The following is a 20,814-nucleotide window of genomic DNA, read 5'->3' on the forward strand; positions in this document are numbered from 1 at the left end:
ACATCATTTGAGTTTGTTCAGACTTTTTACAATATAACAGCAAGGATCTGACACCATAAAGATGGATTTGGATGTTTGGAATTGAATTTCAATAATTTGAATTACTTGTAGGGGAAAGTTTATCATAACTTGTGCCTATGTTTTCCCAGGTGTACTACAAAAACATTCTCCCTAACTATCCTGACAGAGGTAAGATGTCCCAGTCCCTGGACGCCATGAGCATTGGAGACAAAATAGACTTCAGAGGACCTGGCCTGCTTGTATACACAAGAAATGATAAGGGGGGGGGGGGGGGGGGGGGGGGGGGGGGGGGTGTGTGTGTGTGTGTGTGTGTGTGTGTGTGTGTGTGTGTGTGTGTGGTGTGTGTGTGTGTGTGTGTGTGTGTCTGTGCTGTGTGTCGTGTGCTGTGTGTCTGTGTGTGTGTGATCTAGTCATTCTAATAAGGTGTGTACCATGCTGTGCTTCATCATGGCATTATCATTGTTTGACCAATAGAGGGCAATGTAATACAATGCATCAACCCTTTCTCAAACCTTATTGAAACCAATTTCTCCCAATTTTAAAGCAAATTTGCCATTCAACCTAATAAGAAGTCTGAGGCTAAGGTCCACAATTAAACATACTGTATGCGAATGATCGCTGGTGGAACAGGTAGGAACTGTATGTGTCAAGTATTTATTTAGAAATACGTGGGTAGCATAAATTCTTTGGGACGAGACATGTCTTCTTCCTCCTCAGGAAAACACAATTTGTGTAACTGTTTCTCTTAGCATAATTCATGTGCTCTGAGTTGAAAAACTGCAAATTGTCTTAAATGCTTTTCGGGGATTACCTCTATGCTGCAGCTGATTCACAGTATTACAGCAGACCCTGCAGATGCCACCAAGAGCTCCCTCATGTTTGCTAACCAGGTCAGTCTCACCGGCATACAGGGAAGAGTCACATCCCACACAGTATTAAACCATCACAGTGGATTATCAATGAAGTGGACACAGAGCTTGTTATGAATACAACTTCAATGACAATCATCAAATCAAAAATCAAATCAAATTTTATTAGTCACATGCGCCGAATACAACAGGTGTAGACCTGCTTACTTATTGACGATCTGATGATAGACAACCAAGATCAATGTCTCACCTTTAGTATGGTTTAACAAGACTCAATGACATACTATATCAGTTGAAGCACTAGCAATTGTAAACCTTCTTCTAATTATGGTCTCTTGCCCCCAGACTAAGGATATTCTACTGTGGGAGGAACTAGAGAAGGTGCTGAAGAGTCACTCTGAACAACTCAATTTGTGGTTCACTCTAGACAAGCCTCCACAGGGTAAGACCATAGTATTCCATGATAAAAAAGATTAAGGTACAGGGTTGTCATGGGCTAATACCATTGTATCATTCGTGTTAGACTGCAAAACATTTTTTTTACCATGCTGTGTTACCATATTATAACACCCTTTGTAGGGACTGACTGACTGACTGCTAGACAATAACCAAAAAATCCCCAAAGGTGCACCTGCAGCAACCCTTTTGAATTGGTTTGTTACTGATGTCAACTGAATGAATGGAAACTCGTCCCCCTCCAATCATGTCACAACATCGCTATGATCTAAACGTTCTATTTAGATTCTGTTTTGCCATGTGACCCGTCAGCTATACTGTAGCTTCCTCATATGGTACAGTATGCAAATGAGGCTCTGGCTAATTGTCTATCCTGGCACTCATCCATTAGTTCCACATAAATGAAACACATCTTCGCTAACAGGGTGTGATCATTTAATTGGCCTGCAGGGCTGATCCGTATCTGTTGATTAAAAACGGTTAAATTCAGCTCGTGTTTTCTTCTGATTACAGACTGGAAGTACAGCTCAGGGTTTGTGAACGCTGATATGATGAAAGAGCACCTTCCCCTGGCGTCCAACGATGTGCTCATTGTCATGTGTGGCCCACCCCCCATGACCCAGCATCCATGGCACCCCAACCTCTCCACTCTGGGCTACAAGACAGAGAACACATTCACATACTGATAACACCCAGGCCTCCAACTAGGCACAGATACATTAAAACACACCAGGACATTTAAGACAATATGTTCTATTGAATTCTGTGTGTAGAACACAATGTAACAGCCTACGTTTGAAGACCAACAGGATATTCTCAAGCGTTTTGAATAACAAATGTCATATTTGCATGTTGAACATTCAAAGAACTTTTTTTGTGTGATATACTGTGAAAGGTTAGTTGGGTTTTAGTATGTTTGAACTGTTTCAGTAATAATTGTTCTAATTATGTACTGTATCTAAAGCATTTGGATGTTTTGTTGAATCTCATTACTCATTAAATCCATCTCTAAACATAATCTGATGTCTTTGTGGTATTGGGGAGAAAGAGTAGTATTATTCTCGGCACCACACTGTGCATATATAACATGAGGCCTTAGCAAACCTGCATATTTAAACACAAATCCCTTCATTTACATTATGCTACTTACCACTGAGCATAATCCTCAACATAAATAATCCTCTTCTAAACAAGATAACTCAAGACATCCAGAAATATGTAATTAATTTATTTTTGAACTGTTGTTATATCCTGTTATTTCCTACTTTGACTCAACTTTAAGAGAACAATCCACCTTAATCAAATGAACTTAGAATTTGGTTTTGGGTGAAGCTATCACAATGTGTTCAGTCATTAAGTCCATCCTAGAAAATACAAAAATATTTTGTGGCAAATCAGTTTCCATGTCAACATAAGCTGTACAGAGGTTTTAATGTCAATGAGTAGTGATAGCAGATAGGTAGTTTGTGTGAATTTCCACATAAGTGCAATGCCAGTGAAGTGTTAAGTCCATTAAGGCCTAGATTCAATCAGATCATGCATTAACTGGCAATAGCCGACACCCACATAGCTGATGTTTTGGCTGTGTCGGAGGTGTAACTGCATTGGAGCTGTCAAATCGGTGAGCAGCTGCTCTTGATCATTGTCACAAAGCCACACCCGTCCCACTTTCGTTAGAAGTTCAGAAGGAGAAAGTGTAGGCTATATAGAAATAATGACGCTCAAACTGAAAATCATTCAACTAAATAATGAGGGTTTCTATCATCTTAATGGAGGTGTAGATTCCATCTTACATTCCAGTGTTCCAACTTGTAAACAAGGCTGCATGGTATTTCTCTTAATGTGACTCTGTGCAGCCAATAGCAATATCCGCTTTAGGTATAATGTCAGGAGCCGCTTTTGGATTTGACAGCTCTAACGCAGTTTCATCTCCGACACGCCAAAACAACCGCTATGCAGATGTCGGCTAAAGCGGGTCTGATTGAATAGAGCTCTAACAGAAATACTAACCACGGGGGTGTGAGCAGCTGTCAGCAGGCATGGGTCAGTAGTCCACAAACAACACATGGACACAGGCCAATTTCAGCACACTGGTTCCCCAAGTCCCAGGCAAGCATAAACCCACCAATCACAACAGTCCATCCTCCCATGTGAAACACTACAGTAAACAGAGTCATCTGAAAGGTCCCATATGGCTGCTCTGTCATCGGTCACACTGGTCAGGTAAACTTGATGAGCAAAGTTAAAGGGTCAGAATCTCTCTTGGTGACAATAGCCTGTAGCATTCCAGTGGGCGTGTGTAAGTACCTGGACCCTTTAAAGAAATTCTCAATGAGTGCACGGTTGATCTTAGTCTTCCCTATAGCAGCGTGAAAGTTGTTGCTCAGCACCCCGTAAATGTTGCCCGGGTCGCCCTTGCGGCCAAAGAGGAGAAAGAGGGCGTAGCAGTCATTACCGATGGAGGCACAGAAATCCACCATCCTCTCTGCCTTGTTCTTATGAGCTGACTCCATCTTGGCCATCTGCATGGATTCAGTGTACACCTCCGGGGGGATGTCCTCGGCTGGCCCTCCCCTCTCGGGCAGGTGCAGGATCTGCACGGCGATCTGGATGCGGGGGTTCTTGGTGGGCCTCTCCAGCACAGCCCACACCCAGTCAGCACCCAGGAGGATGCGCTGCTGCTTGGTCATGGTGGTGCAGTTGAAGGAGTCGGTCATGTGGAGGTGGCTGCTCTGGGTGATGTAGGTCATTAGGAAGATATCATTGAGGGCTGCCGGGCTAGGCTGGAACTTGTCCTCTGGGTCCAGGAACAGGAGGTACTCCTGGGTCCTAGCTGCAGCTATCCCCACACAGTCGTTGAATAGAGGGACAAAATCATTGGCGTTGTTGGGGGTTCTCCACAGAGTGGAGAATATACTGGGTATGTCTGGGTCTGGTAGCTTGCTCTCTCTCCTTCCCCACAGGGTTGGGAAGTTAAAGTTCATGTTTGGAATGGTCATGGTTGGAGCTGGTGGCTTCTTCTGTAGCCTCTCCCACCAGGTTGAGATTATCTTGGGAATGTCCGGGGCTGGTTGTTTGCTCTCTATCTTCCCCATGTCTACAGGACTAGGTTAGAGGGTGGTTTCCCTTATAACCTGAACATGTGATAACAACAGTATAGTTTATTGTTGTAGAAATGATCATTTACATAAAGGTTACAACATTCTACTTGTGTAATAACAGGGGTTGAAGGTACATAAGTGTTGATGGTACCCAACCCTAATGGAACCCAGACCTTAGAAACTACAAACATATTTGGATTGTACTGTGTTTGCTCCAAATTGGCAAAAAAGTCCTATTAAATGAAATGAAAACTCACCAGTATGGGTCTGCCTTTGATGTTTGGAACAGCTCCAGCCCCTCTCTCCTCTCTGGAACCCTAGTGAGATATTAGGATGTGCTGGATTGAAGCAGATGAACAACCAGCAGAAGGATCCTCATACAGGTTATGCCTGGCTTTGGACAGTACACTGGGTTACCGAACTCTTAGAGAGCAGGCTTCCCTTAGTGTTTGCTCTCTCACAGAAGGGATCCTCTGGTCTGGTGACTTGTTAAAGGGACTTACCACAAAGACTACGTCTGCCTATACAAATATATGCCAATTATGTGTGGAAACATGGAAAAACCTGTTTCTTATTGTTCCAATACAAATTAGCTGTATTAAGTGTTGGGTGTGTTTGTTTCCAGTATGACCTAGTGCCTTATTTTAATCAGGGATGTGTCCAGGTAACCTTGAAAACATATACTGAACAAAAATATAAACGCAACATGTAAAGTGTTGGTCCCATGTTCCATGAGCTGAAATAAAAGATCCCAGAAATGTTCCATATGCACAAAAAGCTTATTTCTCTCAAATGTTGTGCACAAATTTGTTTACATCCCTGTTAGTGAGCATTTCTCCTTTGCCATGATAATTCATCCACCTGACAGGTGTGACATATCAAGAAGCGGATTAAACAGATTGTGGGGTGGCAGCGTAGCCTAGTGGTTAGAGTGTTGGACTAGTAACCGAAAGGTTGCAAGATCGAATCCCTGAGCTGACAAGGTGGAATCTGTCGTTCTGCCCCTGAACAAGGCAGTTAACCCACTGTTCCTAGGCTGTCATTGAAAATAAGAATTTGTTATTAACTGACTTGCCTAGTTAAATAAAGGTACAATGAATTGCTTATTGTGCTGGGGACAATATATGCCACTTTTGTCGCACAACACAATTTCACAGATGTCTCAAGTTTTGAGGGAGCATGTAATTGGCATGCTGCCTGCAGGAATGTCCACCAGAGCTGTTGCCAGAGAATTGAATGTTCATTTTTCTACCATAAGCGGCCTCCAATGTTGTTTTAGAGAATTTGGCAGTACATCCAACCGACCTCACAACCGCAGGTCACGTGTGCTGATGTTATATGAAGTAAAATCTTTGAAATTGTTGCATGTTGTGTTTATATTTTTGTTCAGTATATGTAACAAACAAGTTGTAAAATATGATATGTACATATATTGTACAAAATAATACAGTTTGGCCGATATTACAGGGAAATAGATTACATAGGGAAAAGAGCACTTTAATACATGTTTAAGAGGCTTGCGGTAGGCCTATACTTTTCACCAAAAAGACAAAGTACATACTATTCACTATTTAGTTTGGAAGAGCTACACTCCAATGACACACGTAAGACAGAATGGCTTCAGCGTTCATTGTGTTTCTGTCACTAATACAGAACTAGTGTTCATTATAGTCCTGTATTATGATGAGATAAGGGATATGACCAGTTGAGGTTGCTGGTAAAGCCCCCTACGTTGAGTTTGGACCGCGCTTTCCCTTGGTTGATTGGCTGTGTTGGTTAGTGTGGCCAGCATGGCATCCTCTCAGACTAGTGCTGTTTGAGGGCGTCTCATCTCCTTCAGAACCTCATCTCGGCTAAGCAAATACTGAAAGCAAGAAGGGCCAGGGGCTGGGGTTAGCAGGGTGTGTTATGCTGCAATGTGTGTCAGTTAAAGGCTTAAGGCTAATGTCCCAACAAAGTAAATTCAAAATGTTTGTTCAGTTGCAACGCCTGCCGTCAGCAAATATAATAACAGCATAGTACCACAGCATTGAGGAGAAAAGTAAAACACAACAGCTTAAAAGGAAATACTTTGTTATCTGGTTATTTAATTAAACAGATATAAAAAGCTTGTTGAATGAGACTGACCGAGGAGCTACTTACCGTGAGTTGGTTGATTCCATCAGACAGAGCTTCTATCTGCAGCACGGGCCCCTCTGTCACCACCATCTGCAAAGTCAGGCCTTTCATCAAACACAACACCCAGGGGCTCCATTCAAACTGGATCGTTGAAGTTCATCTCCGATTGAGCTGACATATGCAGCATTTCTTGTGAATGCAGTAACGCTGAATGTCCGCAATATGGATTGAATAGAGCCCCTAGTCCTAGAGCTACTTGTACTACTGACAGGCCAGGTCATCAATGACATAATACACAGTGCTTTGTTTAGTCCCATGCATGATGGGTGGCAGGGTAGAAGGATCTAGCTGTTAAGCAAGCACCACTGATCAAGTCATAGGTCACATTCCATGCCAACTACATTGCAGTCGTTGCATTGCATAAACCAATGATTACGTGCCATGTCATCAACTGTGCAGTCGGGTATCAGACTGCAATATGATGTGATTAGCTGATATGTAATTTAGATACATATCCAGGTGTTGTGAGATCTGGCAGGTGTCTGCAGTGTAGTCAGCCTAGAACGTGGCCATTATGGATTTATGATAAAGATGTACCTGAAGATGGTTGAGTCCCCCCCCCCCCCCCCCCCCCCCCCCCAAGGTGCTCCAACATGCACTACTCCATCTTGCATATAATGGGTCAATCATGATGATCAGAAGAATTGATGAGCCAGTTAGTGAATGATAATGGTTAATTAATGATGCATGCTGATGTCTCTGCACTGCACAATGTATTTCATTACTAGTGTCTCTTTGATTCAAGTTTACTTAAAATGAGCATAATTTCATCGTAAAACGGAGACAAGACTACTGTCTCCTTCTCTAATGACAAAAGCATACTTTGAATAAAGATTGAATAGAATTTATCAGGAAGAATAAAACACTTACGATTTTTATTGATGGATTTGGATAATGCTATTTACAATTAATGACAACGAGGGATTCTTTGATTGAAGCGTTATCTTTAACTATAAAAATATTATAACAGTCATATATGAAAATAACAGTGCGTAATCACAATCTGGAATCCATCAAAATGTGCACAGCTATAAAATCTCATTGCACTTCTTTCAATTTATTTACCAACATAAATATATGAAATGCATTCCTCCATATGCAAATATTGCACAAGTTCATCCATAACTGTCTGACGAATATATTTAAAAACAATGGATGAATACCATTATGTGAATCTCAAATACAGGTGTTAAAATGATCATTCAAATGATGCACAATATTGTTTACAATAGTAGTATTATCCTACTGCATTAAAGGGGTGAGGTGATAGATCACAGCTGAACACTAGGCTTATGAATCCACCGAGAACATAGGAGCGGTGAGCTATCCCACTCACCATCCACTCTTAAGTGTCCAGAGTGCAGCTCATGCCTGAGGCTGGGGTTGATTGTTAGATGATGGCACGTAAGGGGTGTGGAGGTGGGTGTACTGGGGTGGGTTGAATAGGTATGGCAGGAAGAGGTGGGGTTATTGGCTGCAAGCTGAGTAGTGATGGGTAGGTAGGTACAGTAGTTTGACATCATCAGCTGTTTGGCCCCACCTGCTCCCCTCTGTCTGGGTCTCTATCTAGGATGGGGCTGAGGCCCCTGAAGCCGGAGTAGGGCCGGTGGGCCCCGTTCAGCACCGCCTGGACCTGGGCCGCCTCCAGGGGGCAAATGTAGTCTGTTGACTCGTCACACCTCTTCTTCCTCAGGTGGCCGAAGTTTGAGAAGCCCAACTTCTTTGGCTGAACAGGAGATAGCACAGAGGGAACATGGTTTACGAACAGACTGAGATAAAGCTGTGTGTCACTTCTATTCTAGCCCTTTAACCAACATCAGTGAATAGATTTCTAAACACCATAGAAAATAGGCAGTGCTGCTATAAAAGGTTCCTTTAAGCCTAATTGTGCTGACTAAGTACATTATGCTATTGCAAAATTTTTCCTCAGCACATTTTCTGCTAGCCTTAACAAAGCAGTGAGTCTTAGACATGAGCTGGTGCTACAAAAGCCTGCTGCACGCAAAGCTGCTAGGTGGTCTTAGAGCTTTGCCAGGTCTGAGGTATCACACTGAGGATTAAGGTGTTGTCTGTCTCTCTAAAGAGATGAGGAAGGGGAGGAGGTTAGCGGGAAAGAGAGAGAAAGAGGTGAGAGAGAGAAAGAGGAGAGAGAGAGAGAGAGAGAGAAAAAGAGGAGAGAGTGGGGGGCAGAGAGAGGGAGGAGGGGGAGAGAGAGTGGGGGGGCAGAGAGAGAGAGTGGGGGGGCAGAGAGAGAGAGGAAGGGGAGAGAGAGAGTGGGAGAGAGAAAGAGGAGAGTGAGAGGAAGAATGAAAAAAAGAGGGCTCCTAACAGTGTGGTGGTTCAGCCCTGGGCCTACTACAGTACAGTACTGTCATCTCTTACCCTGACTTTGGCTGTGGTGCTGAGCGGAGCGTAGCCTGAAGACTCCATGAACTCCCTCTTCTCCTGCTGAGCCTGGGAGCCCACCAGCATGTTGAAGTTGGTGGCCAGGTGACGTCGCAGCAGGGTCTTCTGAGGGGGGATGTTCAGCAGCATGGCCAGGGTATCTGAGTTAAAACGAGGCTCCAGAATCTAGGGGTCATTAGAGAAGATTCAGAGGAAGATACATGCTACATACAGACAATTACACAGAAAACTGAGATGGAATGAATTGGTAAAATAGATTAATTCAAAATAAACTTGGCTTTAGGGAGTCTTGAACTGTATGTCTGACTGTATCCAAATGTACCTGAGCTGATATACAGTAGAAAGGTATAAGAAGGGGCTGATTCAGTCATGTGGTGTGTGTATTTACGATGAGGCCCCGGTGCACCCCGCTGCCCCTCAGGTTACTTACGATGAGGCCCCCGTGCACCCCGCTGCCCCTCAGGTTACTTACGATGAGGCCCCCGTGCACCCCACTGCCCCTCAGGTTACTTACGATGAGGACCCCGGTGCACCCCGCTGCCCCTCAGGTTACTTACGATGAGGCCCCCGTGCACCCCGCTGCCCCTCAGGTTACTTACAATGAGGCCCCCGTGCACCCCGCTGCCCCTCAGGTTACTTACGATGAGGCCCCCGTGCACCCCGCTGCCCCTCAGGTTACTTACGATGAGGCCCCCGGGAACCCCGCTGCCCCTCAGGTTACTTACAATGAGGCCCCCGTGCACCCCGCTGACCCTCAGGTTACTTACGATGAGGCCCCCGTGCACCCCACTGCCCCTCAGGTTGGGTGCGTATTCTGCCAGGTCCACTGAGCGAAGCCACTCCATCACTCTGTGGTTAGACCACTGAACCACCTCCGAGGGAGAAGTCTTGTTCTAGCAGGAAATATGAAACATGTATGAGAAAACACAACTACAAATGTAGGATCTTCATTTGACCTATATTGTCACAGCAAAACACAGCTACAGTTGAAGTTGGAAGTTTACATACACTTAGATTGGAGTCATTAAAACTCATTTTTCAACCACTCAACAAATTTCTTGTTAACAAACTATTGTTTTGGCAAGTCGGTTAGGACATCTACTTTGTGCATGACACAAGTCATTTTTCCAACAATTGTTTACAGACAGATTAGTTCACTTATGGCACTGTATCACAATTCCAGTGGGTCAGAAGTTTACACACACTAAGTTGACTGTGCCTTTAAACAGCTTGCAAAATTCCAGAAAATGATGTCATGGCTTTAGAAGCTCCTGATAGGCTAATTGACATCATTTGAGTCAATTGGAGGTGCACCTGTGGATGTATTTCAAGGTCTACCTTCAAACTCAGTGCCTCTTTGCTTGACATCATGGGAAAATGAAAAGAAATCAGCCAAGACCTCAGAAAAAAATTTAAGACCTACACAAGTCTGGTTCATCCTTGGGAGCAATTTCCAAACACCTGAAGGTACCACGTTCATCTGTACAAACAATAGTGCGCAAGTACAAACACCATGGCACCACGCAACCGTCATACCGCTCAGGAAGGAGACACGTTCTGTCTCCTAGTGATGAATGTACATTGGTGCGAAAAGTGCAAATCAATCCCAGAACAACAGCAAAGGACCTTGTGAAGATGCTGGAGGAAACAGGTACAAAGTATCTATATCCACAGTAAAATGTGTCCTATATCGACATAACCTGAAAGGCCACTCAGCAAGGAAGAAGCCACTGCTCCAAAACTGGCATAAAAAAAAGCCAGACTACGGTTTGCAACTGCAATTGGGGACAAAGATCGTACTTTTTTGAGAAATGTCCTCTGGTCTGATGAAACAAAAATAGAACTGTTTGGCAATAATGACCATCGTTATGTTTGAAAGAAAAAGGGGGATTCTTGCAAGCTGAAGAACACCATCCCAACCGTGAAGAACGGGGGAGGCAGCATCATGTTGTGGGGGTGCTTTGCTGCAGGAGGGACTGGTGCACTTCACAAAATAGATGACATCAACTCCACAAAATAGATGGCATCATGAGGCAGGAAAATTATAGGGATATATTGAAGCAACATCTCAAGACATCAGTCAGGAAGTTAAAGCTTGGTCGCAAATGGGTCTTCCAAATGAACAATGACCCCAAGCATTCTTCCAAAGTTGCGGAAAAATGGCTTAAGGACAACAAAGTCAAGGTATTGGAGTGGCCATCACAAAGACCTGACCTCAATCCTATAGACAATTTGTGGGCAGAACTGAAAAAGTGTGTGTGAGCAAGGAGGCTGACAAACCTGACTCAGTTACACCAGCTCTGTCAGGAGGAATGGGCCAAAATTCACCCAACTTATTGTGGGAAGCTGGTGGAAGGCTATCTGAAACGTTTGACCCAAGTTAAACAATTTAAAGGCAATACTACCAAATACTAATTGAGTGTATGTCATCTTCTGAATGTGATGAAAGAAATAAAACCTGAAATAAATAATTCTCTACTATTATTCTAACATTTCACATTCTTAAAATAAAGTGGTAACTGACCTAAAACAGGGTATTGTAACTAGGTTTAAATGTCAGGAATTGTGAAAAACTGAGTTTAAATGCATTTGGCTAAGGTGTATGTAAACTTCCGACTTCAACTGTATATATTGTGTAAACAGAAAACCTCCTATAAAATGTGCACACACACGTCTCACCTCATCTCCAGGTCTTCTCTTCAGGCAGTTGGGGTTGAACTTGTTGACGTGGAGGACGTGGATAGCACACTTCACACTGAGATGATGGAGCTGACTGGTCACTTTCAGGAACAAGAGGTCATTCTGAGGGAAACATCAAATAGAAGTCTTTCACGTTTTCTTAATTTGTATTTATTTATTTAAGCTGTATTTAAAAAGGAAGACCCTTGAGACAGTGAGACAAAAACTAGTAAGCCTACAATGAAAACCAATGAATGTACTTACCACTGTCAAGTACTGAATCATTCTGCCGTCCACTCTTCCCTCGTGAAACTGACCCTTGTATTGAGGTAAACCAATGTCATCAAGCCAACCTTTGAGGATAAACAACATGACAACCAATTTTGCCGGATTGATTATACAGAATACAGCACCAAGTTTGCTGAATGTTGAGTGAATATGTTGATGACCTCTACTGTGTCCTGATACATACGTGTGACCCAGATGTGGTCCAGTTCAGAGGATTTCTCAGTCATTTTGGTGCTGAAGGACTTGAGGGCCAACTGCAACTTCTTCCTGTGCAGTGGATTCTTAATCCCCATTTCCTGATACCAAGATTAAGATTAAGATTAATCCAGGTTATGAACACAATCCCTTTCTACAAGATGAGTGCTGGAATTGACAGTTTTGGAAATGACTAGATTTGGAATCACTTTGCACACTATTTTACAATTGTGATTACGATCCAAACAAAATAGTTTGTCCTGCATACATTGGTATGACATTTGGTGCGGGAACCTGTAAAATAGAAACAATGAGTGAAGCTACATGTGAAATATAGCTCCAAACTTGCTAAAACCAACAAAGATAAAAGTCCAGCAACATGACGACGTGAAAGGAGGAACGAAATGGCTTCTTGAGAACTAGACAGATAGAACTAGATGGTGATGAGAATGATGCATCTAAACAACGACGTTCCCTTAAGGATCTCCTTTGTGTCCAAACAATGATGTTCCCTGGAGGATCTCCTTTACATCCAAACAACTACGTTCCCTGAAGGATCTAATTTGCATCCAAACAACGATGTTCCTTGAAGGATGTCCATTAATTCCAAACAATGATGTTCCCTGAAGGATCTCCTTTTCATCCAAACAACGGTGTTCCCTGAAGGATCCCCTTTGCATCCAAACAACGATGTTCCCTGAAGGATCCCCTTTGCATCCAAACAACGACGTTCCCTGAAGGATCTCCTTTGTGTCCAAACAACGACGTTCCCTGAAGGATCTCCTTTGCGTCCAAACAACGACGTTCCCTGAAGGATCTCCTTTGCGTCCAAACAACGACGTTCCCTGAAGGATCTCCTTTGCGTCCAAACAATGATGTTCCCTGGAGGATCTCCTATGCGTCCAAACAATGATGTTCCCTGGAGGATCTCCTTTGCATCCAAACAACGATGTTCCCTGGAGGATCTCCTTTGCGTCGAAACATCTACGTTCCCTGAAGGATCTAATCTGCCGCCAAACAACAACATTCCCTGAAGGATCTCATTTGAATCTAAACAACAATGTTCCCTGAAGGATCTCCTTTGCGTCCAAACAACTACGTTCCCTGAAGGATCTAATTTGCGTCCAAAGAATGACGTTCCCTAAAGGATCTCCTTTGCATCCAAACAACTACGTTCCCTAAAGGATCTCCTTTGCATCCAAACAACTACGTTCCCTGAAGGATCTCCTTTGCGTCCAAACAACGACGTTCCCTAAAGGATCACCTTTGCGTCCAAACAACTACGTTCCCTGAAGGATCTCCTTTGCGTCCAAACAATGATGTTCCCTGAAGGAGCTCCTTTGCGTCCAAACAATGATGTTCCCTGAAGGATCTCCTTTGCTTATTTGACAAATAACTTTCCAACAATGTTCTGTAAACCAAATATGTAAGCTGGGTAATTTTTTGGACTATACCTTCTCTAAGTCCTGTGGTGAGGCGGAGAGTAGGGTCTGCCCACTGTTGGCCCAATGTCGGGCCAGAATCACATACTGGTCCAGCCCACTCTCCTCTAGCCAGCAACAGACCTGCTCTGGAGTCCACTTGGAGAAGGGTGTCTTCAAATCCCTGCAGGAGAGGAGAGACAATTGGATCATCAAGACTGGAACATTTTTACTAACTGTAAGTCACTCTGGATAAGAGAGTCTGCCAAATGACTAAATGTAAATACTTTGGCTTTTTTGTATATTCTCTGTCACATGCACATGTTTAACATGTTTAGGATAGGGGGCAGTATTTTCACGTCCGGATAAAAAAACGTACCTGATTTAATCTGGTTATTACTCCTGCCCAGAAACTAGAATATGCATATAATTGTTTGATTTGGATAGAAAACACCCAAAAGTTTCTAAAACTGTTTGAATGGTGTCTGTGAGTATAACAGAACTCATATGGCAGGCCAAAACCTGAGAAGATTGCATACAGGAAGTGCCCTCTCTAACCATTTCTTGGCCTTCTATAGACTCTTTATGGAAAATAGAGGATCTCTGCTGTAACGTGACATTTTCTAAGGCTCCCATAGGCTCTCAGAAGGCGCCAGAATGTTGAATGATGACTCTGCAGTCCCTGGCTGAAAAACAGTAGCGCATTTGGATAGTGGTCGATCTGAGAACAATGAAACAGGTGCGCACGTGCACATGAAGAGTCCATTTTACATTTTCAGTCTTTGAACGAAAACAACGTCGCCCGGTCGGAATATTATCGCTATTTTACGAGAAAAATCGCATAAAAATGTATTTTAAACAGCGTTTGACATGCTTTGTGTCACAAAAAATGTCGTACTCGTCACGGAAAATGTCGTACTGGAGACAAGAGCACCAAGGCGCAGCGAGAATGTGAATACTCATGGTTTTAATTTAAAAAAAGGAGTAAAGTATTCACTGACAAAACAATAAAGATGACGACAGCAACAGTTTTACAGGCTATACAAACGCAGTGCAAAAACAACTACCCACAACCCCAAAGAAAAACACACACACCTATCTAGGACTTCCAATCAAAGGCAACTCAACACACCTGCCTTCAATTGGAAGTCCCAATCACCAACAAACATTCACACACAAAACTGCCACGTCCTGACCCCAAAACTAATACAATAGCTCCATCTGCTGGTCAGGACGTGACAGTACCCCCCCCCCCCCCCCCCCCCTCAAGGTGCAGACCCCGGAATGCACCTACTAACAGAAAACACACAACAACAAAAAATCCCCAACAAAAACCCATTAACCTTTCTGGGCTAGCCCACCTACGCAACAGCCAATGTAATCCAGTGGCGCGATTTTCAAATACCTTAAAAATCCTATTACTTCAATTTCTCAAACATATGACTATTTTACAGCTATTTAAAGACAAGACTCTCGTTAATCTAACCACACTGTCCGATTTCAAAAAGGCTTTACAACGAAAGCAAAACTTTAGATTATGTCAGCAGAGTACCCAGCCAGAAATAATCAGACACCCATTTTTCAAGCTAGCATATAATGTCACAAAAACCCAGAAGACAGCTAAATGCAGCACTAACCTTTGATGATCTTCATCAGATGACAACCCTAGGACATTATGTTATACAATACATGCATGTTTTGTTCAATCAAGTTCATATTTATATCAAAAAACAGCTTTTTACATTAGCATTGGACGTTCAGAACTAGCATACCCCCCGCAAACTCCCGGGGAATTTACTAACAATTTACTAAATTACTCACGATAAACGTTCACAAAAAGCATAACAATTATTTTAAGAATTATAGATACAGAACTCCTCTATGCACTCGATATGTCCGATTTTAAAATAGCTTTTTGGTGAAAGCACATTTTGCAATATTCTAAGTACATAGCCCAGCCATCACGGGCTAGCTATTTAGACACCCGGCAAGTTTAGCCTTCACCAAAATCAGATTTACTATAACAAAAATGTTATTACCTTTGTTGTCTTCGTCAGAATGCACTCCCAGGACTTCTACTTCAATAACAAATGTTGGTTTGGTCCCAAATAATCCATCGTTATATCCAAATAGCGGCGTTTTGTTCGTGCGTTCCAGACACTATCCGAAATGGTAAATCAGGGTTACGAGCATGGCGCAATTCGTGACAAAAAATGTCTAAATATTCCATTACCGTACTTCGAAGCATGTCAACCGCTGTTTAAAATCAATTTTTATGCAATTTATCTCGTAAAAAAGCGATAATATTCCAACCGGGAATCTCCTTTTCGGTAAACAGAGGAAAAAACAGAAAGACGGGGGCGGCCAGTGCACGCGCCTAAGCCCACTGTCCCTTGATCGACCACTTGAGAAAGGCGATAATGTGTTTCAGCCTGGGGCTGGAATGACGACATTCAGGTTTTTCCCGGGCTCTGAGAGCCTATTGGAGCCGTGGGAAGTGTCACGTTACCGCAGAGATCCTAAGTTTTGGAAAGAGATGTCAAAGAAAGACAATAAATGGTCAGACAGGCCACTTCCTGTAAAGGAATCTCTCAGGTTTTGACCTGCCATTTGAGTTCTGTTATACTGACAGACACCATTCAAACAGTTTTAGAAACTTTGGAGTGTTTTCTATCCAAAGGCAATAATTATATGCATATTCTAGTTACTGGGCAGGAGTAGTAACCAGATTAAATCGGGTACGTTTTTTATCCAGCCGTGTCAATACTGCCCCCTAGCCCTAACAGGTTAAACAATAACCCCTAAACAATAAGGGAGGGAAGGGAGGGTGGCTGCCGTCAACGACGGCACTGTGCTACACCCTTCCTCCCCAACCCACCTATCCTGGAGGTGGCTCAGGTGCAGGACGTGGACCTCGCTCCACCTTCGGCGTCGCCCACTTCGGTGGCGCCGCTAGCTGCGCCGGGCAGACGGGCCACTCGGGCTGACCCTGGCAGACGGACCACTCGGGCTGGGCCGGAGGACAGGATGGCCACTCGGGCTGGGCCGGAGGACAGGAGGGCCACTCGGGCTGGGCCGGAGGACAGGAGGGCCACTCGGGCTGGGCAGGAGGACAGGAGGGCCACTCGGGCTGGGCCGGAGGACAGGAGGGCCACTCGGGCTGGGCCGGAGGACAGGAGGGCCCCTCGGGCTGGGCCGGAGGGCAGTCTGGCCACTCGGGCAGGGCCGGAGGGCAGTCTGGCCGCTCGGGCAGCTCCGGGCAGTCGGGCCGCTCTGGCAGCTCCGGGCAGTCGGGCCGCTCTGGCAGCTCCGGGCAGTCGGGCCGCTCTGGCAGCTCCGGGCAGTCGGGCCGCTCTGGCAGCTCCGGGCAGTCGGGCCGCTCTGGCATCTCCGGGCAGTCGGGCCGCTCTGGCATCTCCTGACTGGCGGGCAGCTCTGGCGACTTACGACTGGCGGGCAGCTCTGGCGACTTACGACTGGCGGGCAGCTCTGGCGACTTACGACTGGCGGGCAGCTCTGGCGACTTACGACTGGCGGGCAGCTCTGGCGACTTACGACTGGCGGGCAGCTCTGGCGACTTACGACTGGCGGGCAGCTCTGGCGACTTACGACTGGCGGGCAGCTCTGGCGACTTACGACTGGCGGGCAGCTCTGGTGACTGTTGACTGGCGAGCCTGGGCTGACGCACTAGACGCCTGATGCGTGGGGCTGGTACTAGATGTGCCAACCTGGAGACACGCACCTCAGGGCTAGTGCGGGGAGCTGGCCTGGGGCTCCATCCTTGCCCCGTCAAACAGCCCTTGTGCCCCCCCCCAAAAAAATGTATTGGGGCTGCCTCTCGGGTTCCCTTAGCTCCCTTAACTTGTCCTCCCATGTCCATCCTTCCTCCTCGTTCGTCCGCTGCTTGGTCCTTTGGTGGTGGGTTCTGTCACAAAAAATGTCGTACTCATCGCGGAAAATGTCGTACTGGAGACAAGAGGACCAAGGCGCAGCGAGAATGTGAATACTCATGGTTTTAATTTAAAAAAAGGAGTAAAGTATTCACTGACAAAACAATAAAGATGACGACAGCAGCAGTTTTACAGGCTATACAAACGCAGTGCAAAAACAACTACCCACAACCCCAAAGAAAAACACACACACCTATATAGGACTTCCAATCAAAGGCAACTCAACACACCTGCCTTCAATTGGAAGTCCCAATCACCAACAAACATTCACACACAAAACTGCCACGTCCTGACCCCAAAACTAATACAATAGCTCCATCTGCTGGTCAGGACGTGACACTTTGAAGTACGGTAATGGAATATTTTGCATTTATTTGTCACGATACGCGCCGGCGTGTCACCCTTCGGATAGTGTCTTGAGCGCAAGAACAAACGCAGCTATTTGGATATAACTATGGATTATTTGGAACCAAACCAACATTTGTTGTTGAAGTAGAAGTCCTGGGAGTGCATTCTGACGAAGAACAGCAAAGGTAATCCAATTTTTCTTATAGTAAATCTGAGTTTGTTGAGTGCCAAACTTGGTGGGTGCCAAAATAGCTAGCCATGATGGCCGGGCTATCTACTCAGAATATTGCAAAATGTGCTTTCACCGAAAAGCTATTTTAAAATCGGACATAGCGATTGCATAAAGGAGTTCTGTATCTATAATTCTTAAAATAATTTTATGTTTTTTGTGAACGTTTATCCTGAGTAATTTAGTAAATTCACCGGAAGTTTCGGTGGGTATGCTAGTTCTGAACGTCACATGCTAATGTAAAAAGCTGGTTTTTGATATAAATATGAACTTGATTGAACAAAACATGCATGTATTGTATAACATAATGTCCTAGGTGTGTCATCTGATGAAGATCATCAAAGGTTAGTGCTGCATTTAGCTGTGGTTTTGGTGTTTGTGACATTATATGCTAGCTTGAAAAATGGGTGTCTGATTATTTCTGGCTGGGTACTCTCCTGACATAATCTAAAGTTTTGCTTTCGTTGTAAAGCCTTTTTGAATCGGACAATGTGGTTAGATAAAGGAGAGTCTTGTCTTTAAAATGGTGTAAAATAAAAATGGAAGTTTTTGGATTTTTGAGGAGTTTGTAAATCGCGCCACGCCCTATCATTGGATATTGGAGCGGTGTTCCGCTAGCGGAACATCTAGATGTAAGAGGTTTTAAGAGGATACACTGTATAAATGTATTTTGTGATACTGTCTGTCCCATACCACGCAGAGGTCAATGTCTCTCCTGTCCGGGCCAGACGAGGGCTGGCAGTGGCTCTCAGTCCCCCCCTCTTAAACTCTCCAGGCTCAAGGTCCTCTCTCTGCAGGGTGCCAGACTGGGTCCTGCGAATCCTAGGGTAGAGGAGATAGAATACATCATTAGCCATTCACTAAGAATTACACAGTACCTTTGCAAGGCCACCTCCTCTACCCAGGATGACTTGTATCAGATATCTCCCATTTATACCATTAGGCTCTGAATTAATATCTCTGAATAGATATTCAGCAGTGTGCCCTTCCTGTGTGTGTGTGTGTGTGTGTGTGTGTGTGTGTGTGTGTGTGTGTGTGTGTGTCTTCTGTACAGGTACTCACTTCCCCCAGAGTTTCTTGATGCCCAGGTGGTTCTTCTTGTTATCTGGGGAGACAGGAGACTGCTTTCCTGAGTCCACTCCAGACGACAGGGGGGACAGGTCCGACTGCGTGGACTCATCCAGTCTCTCTGACTTTCCTATGAGAGCAGGAGATTATGTTAAATAAGTACTGTACTACTATTTCAAACTGTTTCAATAATTTCCCTACTGTTCTCTTCATGAAAGTAAGTCATGCAAAGGTTAAGGGACACTGTATTTATTTCATTCTTTAGGGCCTACATTTAAGGTCTATGCAGGACACACACATTTCAAATAGATCATGCCAAAGGTTAGCCCAGTGTGAAGTGAAACAGGAAAGCATTAACATTGTTTGTGCGCTCCAACATTTTCAGTATTTATAAAGCCATTTTTACATCAGCAGATGTCACAAAGTGTTTATACAGAGTGCTTAATGCAATTTAAATGCTGTCTTAGCGGATGCCAATTAAAATCTTTGAAGACAAATTCCTCTTTTGCATATTCAATAAAAATATTTCACACAGGGAAATTAAATTACAGCCTGAGGCGAATGGGTTATCATGTTGCATCTATAGTTGTTTACAGTGGATGGTTATGCCAGTTCAGACAAGGTCTATCCCTGTGCAAGCAACCCTCGCCACACGTGACATCACCTAAGTAGCCCTGCTTTTGAGGGTAGTCAGCTTTGGGAGGGGTGCACTGCAACACCACTCATTTATTTGAGAAAAAAAAAGGGTCAGGCATAATCCGAGACGCCTCTCTCTGACTCACTGAGGGTCTTACACCCTCCAGCACAGGCTGGAGTTTAGTCACAACTTTAATCCATAGTGAAAACAGGGGCTTGGTGCTTTGACATGCATGGGGCTTCTGCCAGAGTACTAGCACGGTACCTAAAGCTGGAGCGCTGGCACTCCTGCAGCGGTCTTCAGCCATAACACAAACAGAAAGCCACGCAAAGCAAAAAAAGAGGACAGGAGAAACAGAACAGCAGCAAACCAAGTGAAAGATTAGTACAGAGTGAGAGAGAATGCGGAGAATAGCTGCCCCAATACAAACCCACCACAGTATGAGAGAATAGTGAAACAGTGCCATTGTTGTAACAAGCCATAGAAGTGTATTTAAGCAATAAGGCCCGAGGGGGTGTGCTATATGGCCAATATACTATGGCTAAGGGCTTTTCTTAGGCACAACGCTACACGGAGTGCCTGACACAGCCCTTAGCCGTGGTATAATGGCCATATATCACAAACCCCCCGAGGTGCCTTATTGCTATATAAACTGGTTACCAAAGTAACTAGAGCAGTCAAAATATATATTTTTTTATTGTCAGCCAATCAGCATTGAGGGCTTGAACCAACCAGTTTATAATTATTTAGGAAGATTTTGTTATTTGTTGTTTGAAACATTCTAGTAGGCTGTTTGATAAAAACAACAAGTAGCAGTGTTTTAAGATGTAACTTACTTAGGCTCAACTCACTGTCCTCGCTATCGTCAGGGGACAGCTGGACTGGTGTGGCTTGATCCCCATTCATGTCAGGTCGAGACAGCTTCCCTGGTAGGGTCTGATATTTGTTCATTTCCATGTGCCGATTCT

At 44.3% G+C, this 20,814-nt stretch overlaps 2 protein-coding genes across 4 annotated transcripts in view; both read right to left on the reverse strand.

Annotated features, from left to right (window-relative positions):
- Positions 1–1,028: 1,028 nt before the first annotated feature.
- rep15 (RAB15 effector protein) lies at positions 1,029–7,179 on the reverse strand. 3 transcript variants are annotated; one of them, XR_014379131.1, is made up of 4 exons: positions 6,590–7,179; positions 4,705–6,311; positions 3,357–4,480; positions 1,029–2,001 (listed from the first exon to the last, which is right to left on the reverse strand). XR_014379131.1 is itself a non-coding variant. In XM_082957369.1 (4 exons), the coding sequence occupies exon 4, from the start codon at positions 4,439–4,441 to the stop codon at positions 3,566–3,568; it is 876 nt and encodes a 291-aa protein (XP_082813495.1). In that variant the 5' UTR covers positions 4,442–4,480; positions 4,705–4,764; positions 6,179–6,311; positions 6,590–7,179; the 3' UTR covers positions 1,029–3,565. The 3 variants fall into 3 exon arrangements, 2 of the variants coding, with proteins under 2 accessions (XP_082813495.1, XP_082813494.1); XM_082957369.1 differs by having other exon boundaries at positions 1,029–4,480; positions 4,705–4,764; positions 6,179–6,311; XM_082957368.1 differs by having other exon boundaries at positions 1,029–4,480.
- Positions 7,180–7,469: 290 nt separating this feature from the next.
- The window catches only part of ppfibp2b (PPFIA binding protein 2b), an 80,763-nt gene continuing 67,418 nt past the window's right edge, over positions 7,470–20,814 (reverse strand). Inside the window, 10 exon segments of the mRNA XM_082957367.1 lie at positions 7,470–8,351; positions 9,008–9,196; positions 9,799–9,924; positions 11,711–11,833; positions 11,975–12,063; positions 12,183–12,294; positions 13,648–13,798; positions 18,835–18,963; positions 19,204–19,339; positions 20,683–20,812. Coding sequence (XP_082813493.1) covers positions 8,148–8,351; positions 9,008–9,196; positions 9,799–9,924; positions 11,711–11,833; positions 11,975–12,063; positions 12,183–12,294; positions 13,648–13,798; positions 18,835–18,963; positions 19,204–19,339; positions 20,683–20,812 — 1,389 coding nt within the window. The 3' untranslated portion in view covers positions 7,470–8,147.

The sequence above is a fragment of the Salmo salar genome, chromosome 10 (genome assembly GCF_965601325.2).
Source record: "Salmo salar chromosome 10, fSalSal1, whole genome shotgun sequence".
NCBI lineage: Eukaryota > Metazoa > Chordata > Actinopteri > Salmoniformes > Salmonidae > Salmo > Salmo salar.

Coding starts and splice junctions, on each gene's coding strand:
- rep15 (XM_082957369.1), bottom strand. CDS start 4,441: ATGGGGAAGATAGAGAGCAAACAACCAGCCCCGGACATTCCCAAGATA.